We start from the raw sequence: 23,229 nt of genomic DNA on the forward strand, positions 1-23,229 counted from the left end.
ATCTCTTATTTATTCATTGTGCTCACGTTGATGGGCAAGATCCAATTGCATACAAGTAATTAAATATTTTATCATATGAATGTGTAATTGCTTAGTAATTATTGTCATTAATTATTTCTTTCTGCAAAAACAGTAATCTGAAATGTACCATTCACTCTCTCGAAATCGTGATGACTTCTTAGTTCTTAGGAGATGCAACCAACCTGTCTGCAAATCATATTCTTGCTCATTATTGTATTGCTCATCAAAAAATACCATTTCTGGAGTACAATATAACGAATGGAAGTATTTTTTTCAATATATTACATTTTAAAACCTGAGGTAATGACAGCAGACATCTTGGAACTTGGCAACTCAATTTGAGTTGGGACTGAGGTCTCGGCATACCAACGCGGCAACCAAGTGGATTTTGAATCGGGATCAAGACTTGAGTAAAGTTTTGGAATACAGCCCTAAGAATAATGCTTACATGTTGTGCATTTTTCCTCCCTCAGCTCCACTGTCTGCTCACATTCAGCCACAGACACAGATGGTGGATGTGGGCAAGGAGGCAGTGTTCCGGTGTTCTACAGGGGGCCATCCTATCTCACGTGTTCACTGGCTCAAAGATGGACAGACAATCGGTCCGGGCTCGGCCAGTGGGCGCATAACCATAACCCCTGGGGTCCATACCCCTCCATCTTCCATGGGCACGAGCATGTCAGAAGAGGGGGGAAGAGGGGGAGGAGGAGGAGGGGGGAGTGGTGAGGATGGAGGGGGAGGGAATGCGAGTTCTGGCCCCGAAACACTTAGGATCCGAGACGTGGACAAGAATGACCATGGAATGTATCAATGCTTCGTTTCAAATGACTGGGATATGGCTCAAGCCTCTTCTGAGCTGCAGTTGGGAGGTGAGATCGTGAACTTAATCTGATCTATATTTATTTTTCAATGTTGGTAGCAGTTGGTGAATTTTACATTATGTTAATTTCATATCTTACAATGTTATCTTCTAACTTCTTTAGAGGCCATCATTTAATTTTTCGGAGCCATTTATCATTGTTTTACATGGTTTTAAGATTCTTAGCAAGATTATGGTAACAAAAGTTTCTTATGGCAGGAATAGTACTCAAAAAGTTTCAATAGAAAATGTAAATTGTGCCATTCTGACTGGTTTCTAATTTGTATTAACTAATGGTTATATTTATTAAATTAAATACATTTTTAATGAATTTGAATCTGATTAAAATGATGTATAAAGGATGTATTTAAGTTTAGATGGTAACTGTAAGATGGTATGACCAGAAAAGTGGGATATTATAGTTGATTTAAATACTTTTCTGATTCCATTTTAATATAAATGTTTGACTAACCTCATTTATTGTGTATCTATATCCATTTTTTAAATAGATGCACGTCCAGAGATTGTGTATTATTTTACTGAGCAAACCCTTCAACCAGGCCCTCCAGTTTCTTTAAAGTGCGTTGCAAATGGCAATCCCCCTCCACAATTTGTCTGGACACTCGATGGTTTTCCACTGCCAGAAAATAGCAGGTATTTTTCAGTGTTGTTTGTATAAGTTCTTTTCTGATATGTTTTCCTATGAGATGGCAACATTAATTTCTAATGGATTTTTGCAGATTTCTTGTTGGGCAATACGTCACAATTCATGATGATGTCATCAGTCATGTCAACATTTCAAGTATTCGGGAGGAAGATGGTGGGGAGTACTCATGTGTTGCTAGAAATGCAGTGTCTCGTGTCTCTCATTCTGCCAGAGTGAATGTTTACGGATTGCCCTTTATTAGACCTATGCCTAGAATCTCTGCCATCTCCGGAGCTGATCTTATCATCAAGTGCCCTGTGGCTGGCTACCCAATTGAATCTATAACCTGGGAGAGGGGTAATTGTCATAATGAAGACCGTTCTTTAGTTTATTATAACACTTTGACTGATGTATTAATACTCTTGGAAAATTCCAGTAGAGTTAAAATATTTGCCATTTATTTTGCTGGCTGTATCATTAGCGAATGATCTTTTAGGTTTTTTAGTAGATCCTTTCAGATAATATGTAGAGGCATCTAAAACAGTTTGGTATATAACATTAGTGGATGGCAATATAATTTTAAAGGAATGATTATTCTTTCAAGGAGTTATAATGTGTTTTTAGATCTGATACTTGTTAATGTTCAATGTTGAAAGCTTTAAAGGTCACTTTGATTTTCTGGAATTAAATGATTTCATCTGATAATGAATTTGATACACTTGGCCTAATTGACTTCGCATTTTGTCTTCACCACTAAAAATATGACCTACAATTTTTTCCATTCATTTTCTTTACAATTATGTAATAATGCTGACTGAATTTCAGATGGTGCCATACTGCCAATAAATAGGCGCCAAAGAGTGTATCCAAATGGCACTTTAGTCATTGAGCAAGCCACAAGGCAAGCTGATGCTGGGACCTACACCTGTCAAGCCCAAAATCGCCAGCGTCATACAGCAAGAAGAGATGTAGAAATCCAAGTCCTTGGTGAGAAATTATTGTTAGCTGACCATGTGCTTCATGATGATTAGTATTACATTAAATTTTTGTTGAAAATTTTTACAAAGCAATCTTGTTCTTCCACTCTTCAGATTTTCTATCATTGAATCTCAATATGCATAAAACTTCTCTTTCAGTTCCTCCTAAAATCCTCCCAGTTCAATCAATGACAAATTTATTCAAGGAGGGAAACCGTGCGACCATATCATGTGTAATATTAGAAGGAGATCTTCCAGTAACTTTCCGCTGGGAAAGAGATGGTCATGCAATTCCATCTGCTGGCTCTAGTGGATCATTATCCTCAGTGTCCTCAGCCAGCACTCGTCGCTTAGATGAATACTCTTCATCCCTAGTCATCGAAAAACTAGCTGCTGAACATGCTGGAAACTACACCTGTATTGCTCAAAATGTGGCTGGTACAGAATCGTTCACCGTGCCATTGACTGTAAATGGTATGTTTGGCATTTATACCTTAAATTGTCACTATAACCATTATGTGCATGTCTCGTAACAATTGTCTCCTATGAATTTACTCAATGCAATACATAAATTTTAATTGTTAAGTAATTCTGCAAGCATTTTCGATCATCTGACAGCACAAAAAAGGTTAACAAACAGTCTAAAACATTTATGTATCTTAAATTTTTCAACCTAGACAGCTTGTTTAATTGAATATGATGCATGTTATTTTCATGCATGAAGAATATATGTAAAGGATTGTGAAGAAGTTCTATAATTAACATTATCACATTTCTCTCCGTTAACTAATTTCAGTGCCTCCAAGGTGGACAGTAGAACCTGCAGATACAAATGTTGCCTCTGGACAGAATGTTATTTTAGATTGCCAGGCAAATGGCTATCCTATACCTACTGTAAATTGGAGAAAAGCTATTGGTATGAAATAAGTTAAAATGTGAAGTACAGTATAAATGCGTGTAAGAGACGCACCCCTATTTCAAGCATCGGAGCCGAAGTAAAAAAGTTTTTGGCATTTTTTTAATCCTATCGCAAGATGTTGCAGAGGTATGCCTGGACTTTTGACAGTTATCAAAATTTCCACTTTCAATACTAAAAATTTACGGAGCATTTTTCAGTTAAATATGCACAATATGAATGGCACTTGGAGATAAGTAGGTATTCACTTGTAGTCTTAACCTTATGATGCTTACTAGGGATGGTTGGATTGGATACCTCAGATCCAAATATCCACAGATATTGCCCTTCCACTTTTACTTCGGATCAAAATTCATTGAAGAAATTTAATCTGAGTTCAAAATTTTAAATCAATGCTTTTGTGAATGCAACATCCCACAAGAGGAAGTAGAAAGAGTTCCGATTCTCTCTTCGCATATGCCGTTGCAGTGCCTAACTTGTCCTGCTCAAGAACAATTTTGTTTAAAAGTCTCGTAGGAGTATTGCAATAGAATTTCAGCCGTGTAAAATTTTAAGGCAAAACATGACTGGCACATAGCATGAATCTTCCCAAGAGATTGAACAATGATTGGGGGAATCTCAGTGCCGTAAGATAATCACCACAACGTAAATTACACAAAACCACCCTCAGCCCTCTAACAGCCCATGCCTCTAAGGTTTTTTTTTTTCCTTTCCGAGACCACGGAGACTATTATCATTATCTTCGAAGGAAAATATCAAGTTACATGGGAACAATGGAAACGTGTTTCATCCCTACCCCGTTTCTACAACTGACCTTTTTTTGGTCTACTTGCTTCAATTCTCCCAGTTTCTGGAGGCCAAAAGCTAGGTGAGTCACTTACTGACCCCAAAGATATCTTGATAGCTTTCAGCAATTGTATGATGCACATGAGGTTCAAATTAAGAATAAGACTTAATGCAACGCATATCTGACAGCATTTAAGTTTTTTAAGCTCTAATTGATTGATGCAAAGCTTTATAATTACAAGAAGGCTACTAATATTCAATATAGTCCAAACAGCACAATGTCAGAAGAAAGAAGCATAGCATGAGCACATGCAAACAAGACGAGACGGACTGGAAACTTCAGGCAATGCAAACTGCATTTATGGCATTGCTGCACCTTAGCCACTTTGATTTGAAGGCAACAACGTCACATGCAAGAACGGACGTGATCACTCCTTACTCCTTCGCTCGTTGCCTCGTTGCTTGAAAGACAGAGGGAGCATGCTCCTTCCCCTCTACCTCTCCTTCAGTGCTCTTCACTTACAGGCATTTTTGATTTCTTGTATCCACCACTTACTTGTTAGTCCAACAATTTACACACTCGTTTGAATTTTTTAAACCACAGGTTTTAACACCAATATAATTCTCAATTGCAATAATCCTCTAAGTTTGATATGCGATTACTATTTGCAGTATAAATGCTGCCAGATGCCCACTTGTAGCAGTAAATTTAGTGTGCCCTCTGGGGTGGAAAACCCCATCTGATCTTTTCCATGTCCACCTCTTAGGTACTGACGCGACGGCATGATGCTTGCGAGTAAGAAAGTCATACAGGATTATTGTAAAAATATGTCACTAAGGAAGGAGCTCCCTTGCCTGGCATTTGTTTTTGACCTAGGGTTTTAGATGACTGACTCATGCTGAAAACCAAGGTCACCCTTGGACTTGTGACAGGGGAAGTGGTGGGGGGGAAGATAAGAAATTCGTGTGATAGAGACACCCCCATTTTTGGCTGCAATTTCTGGGTCTCTTACACAATTTATACAGTAATTTTCTGTGTATATAAAAGGAACACTTGCATTGACAGAAACTTGCCATTGTGGTTATTTGTACTAATGCAAATGATTTTTACAGGAAATCAACCTGGAGAGTATAAGGATTTTCTTTTTGAACCCAATGTTAAATTTTATCGAAATGGTTCCCTGGAGTTCCAGCATATTAGTAAAGACAGCGAGGGTTATTATTTGTGTGAAGCAAAGAATGGTATTGGTACAGGAGTTAGCAAAGTGATCTTCCTGAAAGTAAACGGTAATTGCCTACTCATCATATATGGCTTATTTTTGATGAAACTGCCTGAATCAACTATGCTTACATTCTTGCGTATGGTTTACAGAATAAAATTCAAATTTGGTGGAGATGCTCCTAATTTTATGATGTTCTTCATTCTTTAGCACCGGCGTATTTCCCTCAAAAGTCGAAACAAATGCAAGTGCAGAAGGGTGAGCAGGCTCATTTGCAATGCACTGCCATGGGTGATACACCCATTGATATCACATGGAAAATTGGAGGGCAACGAATTGCTGAAGACATGGATAAGAGGTACTTGGAACCATTCTTTTGCCATTAGTTTCCTTTGCTTGAGCCTGCCCAATTGTTCCCCTCCTACTCAAACTCATTTGTTTTTTTATGCTCTCGTTGTTAGATTAGGGTTTTGAATTCCTCCCAAAATTTTGTAATACTTTTTTTCTGAAATGGAGTTCCAGCATATTAGTAAAGACAGCGAGGGTTATTATTTGTGTGAAGCAAAGAATGGTATTGGTACAGGAGTTAGCAAAGTGATCTTCCTGAAAGGAAACGGTAATTTCCTACTCATCATCTATGGCTTATTTTTGATGAAACTGCCTGAATCAACTATGCTTACATTCTTGCGTATGGTTTACAGAATAAAATTTTGCACTACTTTTTTTCTGAAATGAGTCCAAAATTTTAAATCTGGTTTAAAGCTGACGTTGCACAATGGAAGAGGAGATCTGAAGGTCATAGTTGTGGGGTAATGTAATCAGCCAAGACTGTTTCTGGGGTATAAAGAATGGAGAAAGCAAAAATTCTATGGGAGTAATTACTGCATAACATGACATGGTTCATGAATAAGTCAGAGGAGATATGAAACATGTTAATCGATTTGTCCATTTTGAATTTGTAAAATAGCAACCATATAACTGCATTATACTAAAATTTGTACGCTCTTTTTTAGAAAAATAGTGTTGAAAAAAGGTGCGTGTTCTTGTTTCTTGAGGTCTTGTTTAGTTAGTAACAAAATATCTTGTTTTGGCAGGTACACAATCAGGGAACAGCTGCTTGATGATGGTATGGTCTCTGAATTAGGAATTTCTCACACATATCGTCATGACACTGGGATACTTACTTGCCATGCAAGTAATTCCTATGGTCATGACCTAATGACCATTCAGCTTATTGTTCAAGGTAATGTATATTTTAAATTTAATGGTTAATTTAAGATCATTGTAAGATAATTATATTTTTCTCGAGGAATTGTAAATGAAAATACTTCTCACAAGATGGATGTCTCTGGCACCATACATGATCAGGGTGAATCAAAAATGCATACTTTTGAGTCATTCCAAGGATTTCTTAGTGCAATTAGGGATAAACAAGTATCGTATTATCCATCAATGTGTTGTATTACGTTTAGCATGGGCCTAATTATAGTACTCATTTTTCAAAAAAATTTGGTGGATGGGACAGAACTGGTAACGATTGAATTGTTGAAGAAAGTTAAAATGGTGATAGTGGTGGAAGTTAGCTTTTTGTGGGAGCAATGGAAGAATTAAGAGTATGATGATTGATATTATGGTTAAGTTAAATATATTATCTTCACCATTAGATCAAGGAATTTTGTACTGCCCTTGTAATTAAAAAATAGGAATTCTTATGCATCTTTCATGCTTAAATTTTTCTGTACCGTGATAAACCTTATTCATAATTGATTGGTAACTGTATTTTATTTCAATCTCTTCTACCAGAGGTTCCAGAGACTCCTAAAAATGTTAGAGTTAGTGATCAGCAAAGCAGATCTTTACAGCTGTCTTGGACTCAGCCTTATGCGGGTAACAGCCCCATCACCAGCTATATTGTACAGTACAAACTAGTTTCTGGTGAGTAATCAAAAATAAAACAAACAACTGATCAGTTTCTTGATGGATAAATTGTTCATATATGTATATTGAAGCCAAAATTATTTTTCTCATCTATTAACGAAACTAATGCGTGGTTTTTGTAAAGCATACATAAATTTTTATAGTTTCCTATGGAGAATTAGATACATTAATCCTCATTATTTTGTTAAATTTTACAAACACTTGAATGCCAAATGCAAAAGTCTTAAATCATTGTGTCAAGAGTATTTTTATTTCAATATATTAGATTTAGATTTCTAGAATTATTTTGAAATTTCTGAAAGAATTCTATGATTTTTTTTTTGGTCTTCTTCTACAGATGTGTGGGTGTCACAACCACACAAAGTTTCTGTTGGTGGTGGCCAGACTACGGCAGTGGTTGGTGGTTTATCTCCCGCCAGCTCTTATCATTTCCGAATTTTAGCTGAAAATAGACTCGGCCTAAGTGAACCCAGTGAAGTAATTCAAGTTACTACTCAGGAAGAAGGTGAGGCATAATCAAGGTTTTCATTAACCCTTTCGCGCCGAATGCCACACCTGTGCGGCGAGGATTTTTTTCCATAAACAACGAATGCCACGCCTGTGCGGCACAGGTCGAAAAAAGTGACCGTGGCTGACACAATAGACCCAAGGACGCGGTCGCCCCTCGTGATCCGCCTTAGCGCGAGCCCAGTCCCATCTTCGGCCGCTCAGGTCGACCCTTTCTTATCCTCTCCATGCGGTCAACTACTGTTATTTGCAGCGTGTTTTCCAAAACTATATTTGTTACTTACTTTTCATATCTATTGCTATAAATGAATTCATCTTTTTTTGCTGACGACATGGAAATTTCAAACAAAATTCTAATGTTAATATGAACAGAGTTATAGACAAACTAGTAAATATACTAAATCCGTCTATATCAACGTTAGAACTTTGCTTAAAATTTCTACACACTCAGAAAAGAAACTCAAAATTCATTTTGAATGTAAAAAATCAATGCGAACAACAAATATTTGCATATATTTTGCACTAATATTTTAGCCAGTTGACCGCAGACTCGTCCTAGGAAGGGGCTTTTAATCCCTCTAGGGTCTGGGACGGAGGCCGAGGAAAGGGATCAGCACCCCACTGAGTTGCGTCCAAAAATGGTTAGGGAGGGAACCACTGCCTTCAGTCGACGCGAAAAAGCTTCGTACAGGGGAGTAAAGAAAACTTTCAAGAGACTCGTATTGAGGAAGAATTTCCCTCAACCAAGGTCCGGCACGAAAGGGTTAACTGGATCCTGGATCTGTGAATGGCAATATCAAATATGTTTCGTGGATCTCAATAGAGTGATGTAATTTATGATTCATACATATTGCTGCATCATTTTCAATTTTTTAAAGTTTAAAAAAAATTATTTTCAGTACCTACTGGTGCCCCCGTGGGTATCCGGGTTGAAGCAAAAAGTTCAACGGAGCTTTTGGTCACATGGGAACCCCCTCCCAGGGAGCATTGGAATGGTGATCTTTTGGGTTATTACGTGGGATACAGGCTGGAGCCTCCCCACTCCTCATCTTCAGGCTCGGGATCCTCCTCATCATCTTCTTCATCCTCTTCCTCTTCATCCTCGTCTGTTTCTTCCACATCCTCCCACTCCCCATCTCCTCCTGCATCCCCTTATTTCTCTTCTTCGCCACCTTCATCAATGCCTCATGCTGATGAATATATCTTCAAGACTGTGGAAGCTTCTGGGTCCTCAGGTAAGCAGAAGTACTTTTAAAAAGGGATAGATTATTACTATAAAAAAGAGATACTTTATAAAAATTGGATAACCAAAGGGATAGAGGATAGAGATGGGATAACCAAATGCACCTTGCATTAGGTTATCCCTTCTCTAACTCTAGATTGTATATACATACATACATACTAATATTTTACACGGCGTCCAAATTTTAGCCACTCCAACAGCGTAAAATCTAGGTTTAACTGTCTATATGTAGTATGTGATTATATTTTTTTTCTTTTTCTTTAGTGTTAAAATAAATTCTTTGTATTAACCCCACTTTACAGTATTAATCAGTTCCAGAGAATCACTTCCAAAGTGAATTCAATTGTATGTTGATTTGTTATTATTTATGAAACAGGAGCATAAATGCCAATCAATTCAATGTATTCCACAGGGCCAATCCATATGGGAAATTGTGGATTATAATTATTACATATTTACAAATATAGGGTGAACACAATTTGAAATGCTAAAAAGCAGGTGCAAAATCAGCTGAGGTTGTAAGTCATTTCTATCATATGTTGAGCCAATTGTAAAGTGGGTGTCTACTGTATTCATAATTGAAGAAATACCCACTGGTACCCCAGGAAAACTTTTATTTTACTTACATATCTTGATTTTGCGTTGTGATGCCTGAGTAAAGTCAATAAACCTCACAATCTGTTATCCCCTCTTTATCTCTGGATGTTATTTTTTTTAAATTTCCTCACCTCCGTAAACAGCACTATATATTTTGTCTTTACATTGGGGTTTTTGATAACATGTAATGAACAAATGTACACAAACATCCATGCCCTGGATAAGGGTAACTTACCCTGGCTGGACTCGAACCCGCGACCTTTGGTTTGGCAGGCGAGGACTTCACCCTGCAGACACAGAGGCCAGCAAATATATTATGTACTTATATTTCAGTCCCTCCAACTGTGTAAAATCTCAGTTTTTACTGCCTGTGTATAATATGTGTGACTATGTTTTTTTTTCTTTTTCTTAGTTGCTGGCATTAATTCTATGTTTAGTTTTGTTCTCTCTTCTAATGCATACTTATTAATTTAAAAAATTTAATTCCCAGGAGGAGGTTATGGAGGGAGTAGCAGTGGTGCTAATAGTGGTGGTATAGGCTTAGGTAGAATGGCATTACTCCAAGGCCTGGGAAAATACACTACATATACAGTTGTGGTCCAGGCATTCAATAGTCGGGGTACTGGCCCTGCTTCGCAGCCTGTTGTGGCCAGAACAATGGAGGATGGTGAGTTGCTCTTGTAAAGAATAGCTTTGAATCAAGATATTTTTGCCAATAATTTAGTGCTTCTCTAGTTCCTCAAAAGTTATTTAATATGTCTCTAACAGTATCATCTTGCTAAATATCTATTTCATGCTATTTTATAATATAGTTCTTTCATAGGTTATTTCCATGTCTTAATGGCAAGTTCACTCATCTCTTAATCTTTCCCTCATGTGCTGTACATCATTATACCTTTCATATGTGACATTCTGCTCCTATCTGCAATTTTTATTGTGAATTCAAGCGTCAATTACAATTATGAGTTTTCTGTACCCTCCTGTTGAATTGTTTCCTTGAAAACTTTTATTGCTCAATGAAAAATTGTACTTTCATCTAAGTAATTGGTTGCTATCCACATAGCATGATGAACTTTTTCTGTTCCAAAATCAGGAAAAAGAACTTTTTCTATTTCTAATTACTTATTGCCCAGCTTTGATCATATCTCTTGTCCAAGCATTTCTGTGAAGTGAGCAGTTCTTTATGTAAATAAGTATGTAATTAAAAGAGATTATGTTAAATCGTGCACCCAATTCTCATTTTTTACTATTATAAATTTTGGCAAATTTTTATTGCAGATGTTGATGTTTCATGCATATTAATTAGGCTTTTTCTTTGACCTTTCAGCCCCAAGTATGCCACCAGAAAATGTGCGATGTGTAGGGTTGACATCTCAGTCTTTACAAGTGGCATGGGATCCTCCACCAGTTGAAGGACGTAATGGTATTCTTCAGGGATACAAAGTTACTCACCGACCTGCTGAATACATTTTTGGTAAGTTTTACTCGAAAAGCACAGACTTTTAATTGAATGGTTTGCGGCGTAACTTCGTGAAATTGCCTCATATTAGAATGAAAAAACTTTGTAAATTTCACATTAATTTTATTAACACGACCAATTTCATCGCTGCACGACATCATCAGGACCTGATGATGTCGCGCAGCAATGATTTGGTCGTGTTAATAAAATTAATGTGAAATTTACAAAGTTTTTTCATTCTAATACACAGACTTTTATGTATAGTCTTAAACGCAGTGTGGGTCATTTTGCCATTTTTGACCAATTGATGACTCAACATTTTGTTGATGTGAAGAACCGATCCCTTGTTGTGTTTAGAAGGAATTATTGGATTTCTTAACTGGCTACACAGCCTGTCCAGGTTACCATGCCATTGCTCGAGCCAGAACATTTTCTCTTGGAGTTTAGCCTAAGGAGTGAGTGTAGTATGTATGTATGGGTATCCTTTAACCCTTCCTTGGAATTGAGTGAGTGCTTTTGAAGGGTTTCAGGTTGAAAGGCTGGGGTTGGTTGGCAATGGAAAGACTCAACAGGAGAGGCTGGGGAATCCTTCCATTCCAGCAAACCAGCGCAGTAATTTGTCTCGAACCTGTGCCGTGATCCCTTATGTTATAGCCATGGGAGATGATTTTCTCTATCATGTGAATGGTTATGAATATTCAGGAATTACAGTAGGTACCTATAAATTTTAGTCCTGACCATGCATTCTCAAATATCAAGTTCCTCCATTTGAATCTCATTGTTTGGCACTGAATTTTGAAAAAATATATTTTTGAAAATAAAAATATGTATGTAATTCGTATTGCAAAATATTAGCAATGTGTGTGTACTTTCGTATTCGTATTGCAAAATATTAGCAAGTGTGAATACTTTTCATGATTAGTATATAATGTTTTACAAAGCATAGAAATAAAAAGTATAATTGATTTTGTCACCCCTCTAATGATTACTATTTATCAATTTGTCTTTTATGATGCAACAACTATTTTTGATGTAATCAAGATGGTGAATTTCTTGTTATTTTTAGAAAGTGAGCTGGAAGATGAAGATAAAGAAATGCAAGAAAATGAAGGGGGAATAGTGGATACAGGAATTGAGACTAAGGTGACCATGGCTCAGCGGACAACCCTGCCTAATCTTCTTCGCTACACTAACTACAGCTTATCAGTTTTAGCATTCACTGCCAGCGGAGATGGAGTCAGGAGTCCTACACTCTACTGCCGCACAGAGGAAGATGGTAAATTCATGTCTCATTGTTATTGAATAAAGTCTTTGGAAAATAAAATTCCCCAATGCCCTTAAATGACTATTTTATTTTTTTTAAATTTAATCTGAATAATGAAAACTCTGGATGATGAAGAATTCTAGCTCCTCCTCATAATTTTATGCGCGTCTTTCTTCTGGAGCACTTAATAAGTCATTTAAAATGTAGGAAATAATTTTAAGTATATAAGAAAAAAATGTCTAAATGCCACGTGAAAATATAATTATATTTTGCATTGCAGTTCCTTCAGCACCAGCTGACATCAAAGCTGTAATCAGTTCATCCAGCAAAATAATGGTTGCCTGGCTTCCTCCAATGAGACCAAATGGGGTCTTGGTTGCATACACTCTTTATACAAGTGTACTTGAGGAAGGTGGCTCTCCTGGTAATGCTGGAAAAGAGGTTAGCTTTCATCTGCTACTTTTTTTTGCATGCAGAACATTAAATCTTCAAATTGTTGAATATATTTTTGTAGGTAATGTATTTATTTTTATCCTTATTTCATCCCTTTCAAAAAGCCATTGCATAGTATGATATTTTATGACATGTATACTGATTTTTTTTCCTGGAGGAAATGGGCCGTAAGTAAAAGGTTTCATATTAGGGAGTAGCATACAAATTTTGAATGCATCTTCTTCTGCATCTAAGGTCCCTAGGTCCTAAACCCATGGGCCTGAAGATTATTAATGGGTTGCCTCCAGAGGTAAAAAATGAGGGTAGCACTACGGTCTTTAAGAAGAAACTACATAGTGAAGTTTCTGAAAAAAATCTATTTTATTCGGTTAATTATCTTCTGCATTTGTAACACATAATTTATATATTCGAATTTAATTTTTATTGATTATGTATCTAAATTTAAGTGTCCTATATTTGTATTTTGTACACAACCCACAGATCTCTGGACAAATAAAAATATTATTATTATTAATTAAGTCAATGACATTTAACATGTGGAAATTGAAAGATTGTGCCTTAGAAACAGTTTTGCTCATTAACATTTTCATCTGGTTAGAAAAAAAAAGTGAAATTCATTCGTTAGAAAAGGGAAGGAAAATCTATCATGCCTAAATTTTATTTTGGTGGAATTTGCCAGCATAGGCCCACACCCTAAGCTATTCCTCTTTATTTTATGTCTCTGCATGCATATGTAAATACATATGTAGCTTGTGGTTCATCAGAATTTTTTGAAGTTTCGAGTCTATACCTTATTTCACTTTTTTAGGGAGGTCGTAAGCGAACTTTGGGTCCAAATATTGAGGCATATGAGGCAGCGCGGCTTAAAGAGAGTGCAACATATCAATTTTGGGTGACTGCATCCACACGTATAGGGGAAGGTGAAAGCACTCGAGTGGTAACTGTATCACCGTCTTCTAAAGGTGAGTAAACTAAACCTATGAATTTATACACATTGAAATTTTATTTGTGCTGATGGATAAAGTTTTTTGTGTGAAATGTTAATATAAAAGCATTTCGGCTTGTTGTATGTCCAAGGATGTCAGTTTTGTATCCTTATATATATTAGTCAAGGCTTTGCTACTGATCCAAAGCCTAGTATAGTGTCCCATATAACTTCTTTTAATATTTAATCCTCTCTTGTTTTTAACAAGTATTTTACTTCTTCACAGTACCTGCAAGGATAGTTTCATTTAGTCGCTCCCTGGTTACACCATGGAAGCAAGATCTAACGCTAACGTGTAGGAGGGTTGGAGTTCCTTTGCCTCAGGCTGTTTGGAAACTTCAGGGAAAAGTTCTGGAGCCCATTAGTGGAAGAAAGCAGGTGAGATGTGGTGAAGTTGAATGAAGTCTGGGATAACATGGCTGGTCCTTGAGGTAAATACATAAATATGTGTATAAACCAAAGGAATCAGTTATTTTTTGCTCTCTTTTGAACTTTGTTTTAAGGCAATTTATGCCTCTTCAGGTACCTAATCTTTATGCAGTCAGGGAGCACTGTCTTGTTAAATTTGGGTGTATTGAGAATCTATTTCATTTCATGGAGCCCTGAAATAAAATATTAATTTTATCCATGAAGTTTTATCAAATGCTACAAAAACAGGTCTTGGGTTTTTGATATGAAAAAGAAATAGAATTCTTAGTGTATTTAAAAATTCTCGAGAGAAAATAAATATTTACCAGCATGTAATGTTTTCTTCTCATTGTGACATTAATTTATTCTATCATGTCTGTGGACTAATTTTAAATTGCCAAACTATTTTTTAGGTAACCAAAGATGGCTCCTTGCTCATTCGAGATATTCAGCACAGTGATGGGGGAAATTACACCTGCAGTGTTGAAAATGTGAATGGGAAAGATGAAATAGCCTATGCAGTTAAAGTTAAAGGTTGGTAAAATGTATAAACTGCACTCATTTAATGACTAATTTAGCTCTTTGTTTGACGCGTCATAAGTTCTTTCATTTCACATTGTAAATATTCCAAAACAGATACACTAGAAAGGAAAATTTACCAAGTGCCCCCTACAATTTTGACTTGAATTGATAGTGTAGCATGGCAAGTTTTCTATGTCTTCATGACCAAGGAGCAGAGAAATAAGCCTTAGCCTTAGAATTTCCATGGCCATAACCCATTTTTCTGAAAGGGGCCCCCTTCTTACCACCCCTCAGCAAGGAATCTCTGCTGGTAAGCCATGGAATGGTGGCAGGTGGCCGGGGCCACAATGACAGGCCCAAGTTTCGGCTGACTTATGGGATGACGATGCACTGTATGCTCCAAGGGCTATGTTACAGTTGTCATCAAATACTTTATGGTGTAAATTTTACACTTTGTGACAGGTTCATGATTTCTCCGGCCTTGGTGATGCTAACTTCATGCTGAAAAGATGCTACAATGAGATAAATTGTACAGTGAACATGGTCCGTGATCAAGTAGTAACACCAATATCATATTGTACAATGCTTGGAATAACATGTAGTGTCAGAATGAATGATGATTAAAATCACAAATTATTGTATTATTTTTTCCATTTTTTTCTCAGTGCACCAGAGATTGTTTACTTCTCATCAGAGTGCATAAATCAATCAATCATTTCTTAGCACATTATATTTGCCATCGTATAGTGTCGGTAGCTTGCAGCTACCCACAAATAGGTGCCTTGACCAGCAAAGTAGAAGGTGAAGCAATACAAAAGCACATCAGACTACCGTTCAAAAACATTTTGACCCAAATTATTTTTTTAAGAATGCAGTGATTCCCAATGCATATTCTCTCATCATTTTATCACGAGTGATGGTGGATTTCTCTAATAGGGTGGTTTCCTATTATTTTTTATTGCCTAATTTGAAATATTATTACTCCTGGAGTACGTATTTCACACTTTTAGATTCTTAAATGACGATATCTATTTTTCGCTATGAAATGAAAAGTGAAAATTTTCAATACCCTATCAAACTAAGGAAACATTCCGACCATAGGCATTTTTATTTATTAAGAAATGTTTCCCTAAGCTCTTCGCCACACGCATGCATTGGTGATCTCAAACGCTGTAAAACTCCTGTCTACTCATATAGAATCTCGGTCCCTGTGATGTCATGTGGAGTGGCATCGCATGGGTACCAATCTGGCCTATTTCAAATGAGGTTAAAATCGACCATTACCATTCGTCTACACTGGGATTTCTGAAACCAAATACAGTGAAACCTCGATATAACGACACCCCACGGTGCACTAATAAACACTCGCTATAGCGAATTGTCGCTTTACCGGAGGTGGAGCAAATAATAGCCAATATACCTGTTGCGAACAGATATACCGGAACAGGAGTGGTGCGGCGACAGATAAACATCTATCCGATAAACGTAAGCATAAATCCAGACGAAAGGCGATGTTTTTTTGCATCACTAAATTTCCTTACTCAAATAACCACTAACTATTCAAACAATTTATAAGCGCCGCACTGAATAAAAATCATGCAAAGCATTGTTTTGTCATCATTATATTTATCGAACGACAGTTTACCACATAAATTTGAGACTGAGCACTCCATTAACTTCATTTCTAACAGATCGCTAGCAATTACAGAGGTTAAGGAGTCTTCATGAAAGTCTTCCGGCGGTAAAACCCTCGCTATGGTGAGAGCCAACACCGAAAGGGTCTCGTAAAAACGAATTTTTTAACACGCTTATTATAGGGTCAATTGACGGTGCATCGGCTATCTCTCGTAATAGAGGGGGTGTCGCTATAGCCCGTACTCGCTTTAACGAGGTTCCACTGTAGTTTGTATATTATGAATACACTAATGGTGGGCAACAAATTGCAATCAATGCCTTCGTTTTCTCTGATGAAGGAAACTACCCTATTTTGATTAGAGAACTCCACCACTGATAAATTAATTAACCACACCAATATTAGAGACTAATATTAGATCGCCAGGTATTTCATAAGCTGCTCTACTTGTGAAGTGGATGCCACCGCACTACCCTGGTTCTTTAAATTACCTGGCCTGAAGTCCATGGTCCCCCTTTTGCAGTGAAAAATTTTTTGTATTCAATGCAATTTAATTGAGTGAACGAGTGGAGCTGGAAATTTGGTATTCTACTGATAATTGATTTTTAGGCAATAAAGTTGCTGAGATGATCTTTTTCCTAATTTTGCAGTTCCTCCAGAGCCCCCAGTACTGTCTGTTTTTGCATCTTATGCTGACAGTCTTCATCTCCAATGGACCACCAAGAACAATGGAGGAAGTCCTATTCTAGGTATTCCAGTTGTTTATCACTTAATTTGCTTCAGAAATTTTGTATTGCTGAAGTGCTTCATTTGTGCTTTTGTACTGAATTTTCACTTGCATCATTTGCAATTTTTTGGTTTTCTGAGGATTTGTATCTAATAGTTAAGATCTTTGAACCCCAGATATGTAAGTGTTTTTATATTGATAGCTTTGTATTCATTGTAAAGAATGAAGTTCATTCCCTTCCACCAGGAATCGAGTGCCTTGAGACTAAGCGGGTAAAGTGAGGAGTGAAGGAAGAGTTAAGAGAGAGAGAGAGAAGGAAGTCTATCTGAGAAGCTTACTGTATAATTAATTCATTTGAGAAAATTAATTTTCTTATTAGATAAATAATTTCCTGGGGTATTTTCAGAATTATTTTTTTATCAAACTCAGTATAGACATTTTATATTTTGCGTGGAGATGAATTTATTTTCAGAAATAAATTTTGTTGATATTATGTATTTGATTTCCTTGGAAAAGATTTTAAGATTCATTTTTTTTATTAAAAAATAATCAGTAAAGTTACTTCATCTTGTTCAGTGTGAAATAAAAACAATTCTTCTCACAAAACTACTTATTTCACATTTCTTCATAATGGTTAGTGAGCGCCATTACCAAAATTACCAGAGTATGAATGCGTACAAGCAACACTCTTTGTAATTAGTATTTATTGTATTTAACATAATGCATAGATGAATATGCTCATACTATTTTCAACTTTAAATAAGCTGATATAACGTGTACTCTCTCTTTAGTTTGCATTTCAATTTAATGGTCATTGAAGGGGTTAAGGGGTAATCCGGTAATTAACCTCACTTCAATAAAGTAAACGAGAGTAAATTCGACCACGTTTATTGCGATGGTAAGCGATACACTTGCTCAATGTCTCTCACGCGCGATAGTCCTTCTCCGTTGCCATTTTGTCCGTGTCCCTCTCTCGCGGCGCCTTCCTGGCGCTAAGTTCTGCATACCCTTGGTGGTAGCAGCAGGGACCTCGGGGTCCCAGGGCAACGACCTCAGCCAGGTGGCTGGCCTTGGTGATGGCACTTGAAATTAAGAGCTCTGCCACAGCCACTAAATTTGTCTTACTGTGTTTTTGGTCAGAGTTTTTGGAAGTGCTTCCCTACATGAACATTTTTTTCAACAGAAGCATGTTTCACGCAATAATTGGGTGTTGATGCATCATTTGTAAGGACTTTAATTTCTCATTCAACCTCAACCCTCCCTCTCTTATCACTAGTTTCCATGGTTCCAATTGCATAAATGGGAAACCTATAATGTGAAAGTGGACTGAACATATGTTCTTATTGTAGAGATGTGTCATGGAGGTAGCAGCATCTAGATTTTGACTCTGGTGGTGACCAGGCATGTGTCAGGAAGAAACGTTTGCATTTAAACTGCTGTATTGGGAAAACATGTGTGTTGAGATGCATTGCCTAAAATCAGCATCGCTAATGAGGCTTCATAATTTTATGTAATCTAGCTATACTCTGTATCCTATGTGTTTCAGGTTATGTGATCAACTACAAGAGAGATTATGGTGACTGGGAAGAGCTTCAGATTGAGTCATCAGTGGCATCTCATATCTTAAGGGGCCTATGGTGTGGCACACACTATCAGCTCTATGTTACTGCTTATAATCGAATTGGAACTGGACTTCCCAGTGATATAGTTAGTACCCACACTGAAGGGACAGGTGAGATTTTACGTTGGTATTCCTCATAAGTATTTCTATGTATATATATTCTACGTGGCAAGATTCAGTGATGTCATGAAATTATCAGCAAAAGGGGTAAACCCATCGATATTTTGCAGCAAATAGCTGGAGGAGTAGGTGATGGATTGTAAAATGGAAAAATCTGGGTCTCTTTATTTTTAAAAGTCTATTGCAATCAACAATTACAAGAAATGGCAAACAAGCCCTTTCCCTCCCATAGTGAGAGGATCTTCCTGATCAAGTAAACGAACCAAAACTCTATAGTTACATCACCAACTCATGAAAAGTGGAAGGCAACTTTCACATTTTCTTATTTTTAGTTTATAGTATTTCATTTTCATTGCTTAAATTTTCAAAAGCAATGAATGATTTTTGTTATGGTTTGATGATAAATATATTAAATAATGCATGAGTTATCTCAAAAGTGATGGGTTCCAAAGCATTACCCTGTTTAAAGTATGCAATGTAAATTATGCAGGAGCAAAGTTTTGTAGCTAAGTTGTGCGTGAATTATATATATTTTTTTAATAATTCTCTTTGCTTTGCTTCTAAAAATCAGTCGAACTGACAAGGGGAATACACGACCTTCGCATCGCCGATCGAGCTCAAATTTTGCGAATCGGTAGTTTATGGGTACAAATGTAATATGCTGAAGCGAGACGACGCACTTCTCGTAAAATTCCGAGAAAAAAGCAATTAAAAATCGTTAAAAATGTAAGTACGCTATATAAACTGTTTTGAACGCCCGTGTTAAACAACGGAGCGGCAGCCCAGTGGATACGGCGTCCGACTGTGGAGGTGAAGGTAGCGAGATCGATCCTCGCTCAGGGAACTTTTTTTTGTGTTAATTTTTAAGAATTTTATTGTTTAAATTTTTAAAGTACGTTTTCTTATCTTCGTTACTACTATGGAATATATTTTTAAAAGAGTTTTTTAACATATTTAAATCAGGAATGGATCAGCTTGGGATTAGGAACTGAGGATGAAGGGTGGATAGAAACCCGGCGTCGGCATTAGCCTGCTCTTAACGAAAGGCGCCAAGGGGACCACGGCTTAACGTCCCATCCGACGGACGGTGTATTGCACAACTAGTGTAATCCACATTACACGCAGGGATTGAATTTAGGAATGCCCCTTAATTCTTTACCGAGATTTGGATGTGGAAGGCCAGTACACTGCCTCACCACTCCAGTTAATCCTTTATTTGCAATTTTCAGGATGGAACTCATCATAAAGACATGCAAAGCAAAGTGATTTGCGGCACCACGAACAAGCAGAAAAGGCTGATCTATCGGAATGTTGAACGCGTGGTTCGCAGCTAATATAATTTTTATCGATGAGCAGCTCCCAGCAATAGTGCCACGCACACGTTAACTCATCCGTAGGAATATCCAAGGATAGAGTCTCTATGTTCAAAAGAAGTGTGTACCACTAACGTATCAAAGCGATTAAACCAAAGGAAAATATCACTTAACACACTGTATCTTATGTACATTCACTCCAAGATGGCTCTCTGCCTAACAATCTACTATTTATCTCTCCTCACCATAGTATCAAATCAGCAAAAAAAAATCAAAACAAAAACAAACATGCTCACAGACAAATAAAACACAACAAATAAACTCAAAAACAGAAAACAAACCAAACACATACAAAAGTGATTCCGGTCATAAATACACATACATCACCCCTTTCCGCTCATGCCCGTCGGCCGCGAAAAAGGGAAAAAATTTGCAAAACTTTCCCCAATTATTCGATTCTTCTATTACAGGTTAATCAAGTACCCACATAACATTATATGTTTCCGGGAAAATTAATGAACATGCATGTTTGCTTCGAAGCTCGCTGGCACGAGACAATTTTTCGTAAATGTAAATGACGTGTGTTTTCCTTCAAAAATTATGGACAGTCGTTGCAGTTGTGGAAAAAACGCCTTTTCTAGTTGTTCGTGGTGCCGCAAATCACTTTGCTTTGCATGTCTTTATGATGAGTTCCATCCTGAAAATTGCAAATAAAGGATTAACTGGAGTGGTGAGGCAGTGTACTGGCCTTCCACATCCAAATCTCGGTAAAGAATTAAGGGGCATTCCTAAATTCAATCCCTGCGTGTAATGTGGATTACACTAGTTGTGCAGTACACCGTCCGTCGGATGGGACGTTAAGCCGTGGTCCCCTTGGCGCCTTTCGTTAAGAGCAGGCTAATGCCGACGCCGGGTTTCTATCCACCCTTCATCCTCAGTTCCTAATCCCAAGCTGATCCATTCCTGATTTAAATATGTTAAAAAACTCTTTTAAAAATATATTCCATAGTAGTAACGAAGATAAGAAAACGTACTTTAAAAATTTAAACAATAAAATTCTTAAAAATTAACACAGAAAAAAGTTCCCAGAGCGAGGATCGATCTCGCTACCTTCACCTCCACAGTCGGACGCCGTATCCACTGGGCTGCCGCTCCGTTGTTTAACACGGACGTTCAAAACAGTTTATATAGCGTACTTACATTTTTAACGATTTTTAATTGCTTTTTTCTCGGAATTTTACAAGAAGTGCGTCGTCTCGCTTCGGCATATTACATTTGTACCCATAAACTACCGATTCGCAAAATTTGAGCTCGATCGGCGATGCGAAGGTCGTGTATTCCCCTTGTGAGAGCGAAAGCTATCCATTTGTAATTGCAACGTATTTTCATGATTTCAAGCCTGAATTTTCAACTACATAGATTTAATTTTTCATGAAAAAAATCAATATGTACTTTCACTCTCCTTTGATACAATTCATTTGTATGGATATAACTTCAATATGATTCAGTATGGGTGCGAATCAGGGGTTAAGTGGGGTTGGTTTTCAACTTTCTGAGGTGTCTTAGTGGTATGCAATACCTCTCAGCAATAATGCATATTTTTAGACAAATAGCTTTAAGATATTCACCATTTATCTTTAACATTGTTTGTTGATCTGAAAAACAACTGCTTTGGATTACTATGCACCATGATAACTATCACCCTTAAAATTTTTCCATGAATTCCAGGGAGAGGTGGGGACTTTAGCTGCCCCCACCCCTCCTTCAATCTGTGCCAGCCATTAATATTTTATTTTCATCTTAACAGTTCCCACGAAACCACCTCAGGCACAACTCTTGACAGTGAATGCCACCGCTGTGACTTTGTGGTTGGATGCTTGGGGAGATGGTGGGTGCCCCATTCTCTACTATGTGATTGAATATCATGAGGTAGATCGGACGAAAGGGTCTGGGTCCAGTGATGGGTCGGGATCTGGAGGGAATGCTGGGGCTGGCGGTGCAGTGGGCATTGGCCGTAAAAAAAGTGGTGTCGCCAGCAATGGCAGTGGTGGTACAAATGGAGAGTGGATTCTTATATCGAACAATGTCCAGCCAACGGAACGTGCTTTCAGCATTTTGGACCTTATGCCTGCCACTGGTTATGTGGTGCGTGTTACTGCTCACAACAATGCAGGATCTACAGTGGCTGTATATAACTTCACAACCCTCACACCGGAGGGAGGTGAGTGATTTTGATTTTCGTGAGTGCATTTGGTGGATTATTTTTGGTTCAAAGATCCTTAAAGATGTACCTGGAGGAGTGGAATTTCAGAATGAATGTTTTTATGTCTTTAGGGTTCGATCAAATGGCAATCACTGTAAAAAGTTGAGAATTAAAAGTTTGAAGGAGCAGAAATTATAAGACACGGTCTCAGGCGTTACTTTGTGGAATTGCTTCATGTTGAATGAAATTAAATAACTATGTTTTATTCCACACTTTGTTTTAAATCGTACGACCGGTTTCAACACTTAGTGTTATCATCAGGTACAATTAGATGGGTGGCACGCTCTTAAATAGGTAAACGTGGGTGGAAGGGGAGGGATCAAAAAGGGGGGGGTGGGTGGGAAGGAACATTGATGGCGGGTAAAGCTGATTTTTCCTGAATTTTTGTAAAGTTGTACCTGATGATAACACTAAGTGTTGAAACCGGTCGTACGATTTAAAATAAAGTGTGGAATAAAACATAGTTATTTTATTTCATTCAACGAGCAGAAATTAAGCTAATCCTCAGGGCTGACAGCTATACTTCATATGATGGAAAATTCGTTTTATCGTGTCTTTATTGTAGCGTTCAAATGCATTTATAGAATTTTTCACTTTGCTAATGAGCCATAATTAACTGGAAAGATAGTTAAAGCACTAATGACATGTAAAGTAGTTTGGATAATGCTAAGATGGTACTGGAGGGATAAGGGTTTAGGGAATATGAAATATCTTTGCAGAATATTAGTAATAAAAATTGATTTCCTTTCTG

General features: G+C 37.3%; 1 protein-coding gene across 1 annotated transcript in view; it reads left to right on the top strand.

The window, feature by feature from the left end:
- Window positions 1-23,229, top strand: part of LOC124157772 (Down syndrome cell adhesion molecule-like protein Dscam2) — a 54,536-nt gene that overhangs the window by 8,944 nt on the left and 22,363 nt on the right. Inside the window, exons 7-29 of the mRNA XM_046532778.1 lie at window positions 495-638; window positions 762-890; window positions 1,390-1,534; window positions 1,621-1,883; window positions 2,352-2,513; window positions 2,663-2,977; window positions 3,300-3,419; window positions 5,319-5,492; window positions 5,636-5,783; window positions 6,520-6,668; window positions 7,229-7,360; window positions 7,701-7,868; window positions 8,770-9,105; window positions 10,201-10,377; window positions 11,038-11,184; window positions 12,236-12,445; window positions 12,714-12,874; window positions 13,695-13,848; window positions 14,098-14,249; window positions 14,693-14,813; window positions 17,085-17,183; window positions 18,708-18,893; window positions 22,023-22,436. Of these exons, the coding sequence (XP_046388734.1) occupies window positions 495-638; window positions 762-890; window positions 1,390-1,534; window positions 1,621-1,883; window positions 2,352-2,513; window positions 2,663-2,977; window positions 3,300-3,419; window positions 5,319-5,492; window positions 5,636-5,783; window positions 6,520-6,668; window positions 7,229-7,360; window positions 7,701-7,868; window positions 8,770-9,105; window positions 10,201-10,377; window positions 11,038-11,184; window positions 12,236-12,445; window positions 12,714-12,874; window positions 13,695-13,848; window positions 14,098-14,249; window positions 14,693-14,813; window positions 17,085-17,183; window positions 18,708-18,893; window positions 22,023-22,436 (4,206 nt within the window). The remainder of the gene's footprint in view (window positions 1-494; window positions 639-761; window positions 891-1,389; window positions 1,535-1,620; window positions 1,884-2,351; window positions 2,514-2,662; window positions 2,978-3,299; window positions 3,420-5,318; window positions 5,493-5,635; window positions 5,784-6,519; window positions 6,669-7,228; window positions 7,361-7,700; window positions 7,869-8,769; window positions 9,106-10,200; window positions 10,378-11,037; window positions 11,185-12,235; window positions 12,446-12,713; window positions 12,875-13,694; window positions 13,849-14,097; window positions 14,250-14,692; window positions 14,814-17,084; window positions 17,184-18,707; window positions 18,894-22,022; window positions 22,437-23,229) is intronic.

The sequence above is a fragment of the Ischnura elegans genome, chromosome 4 (genome assembly GCF_921293095.1).
Source record: "Ischnura elegans chromosome 4, ioIscEleg1.1, whole genome shotgun sequence".
In the NCBI taxonomy this organism is placed as follows: domain Eukaryota; kingdom Metazoa; phylum Arthropoda; class Insecta; order Odonata; family Coenagrionidae; genus Ischnura; species Ischnura elegans.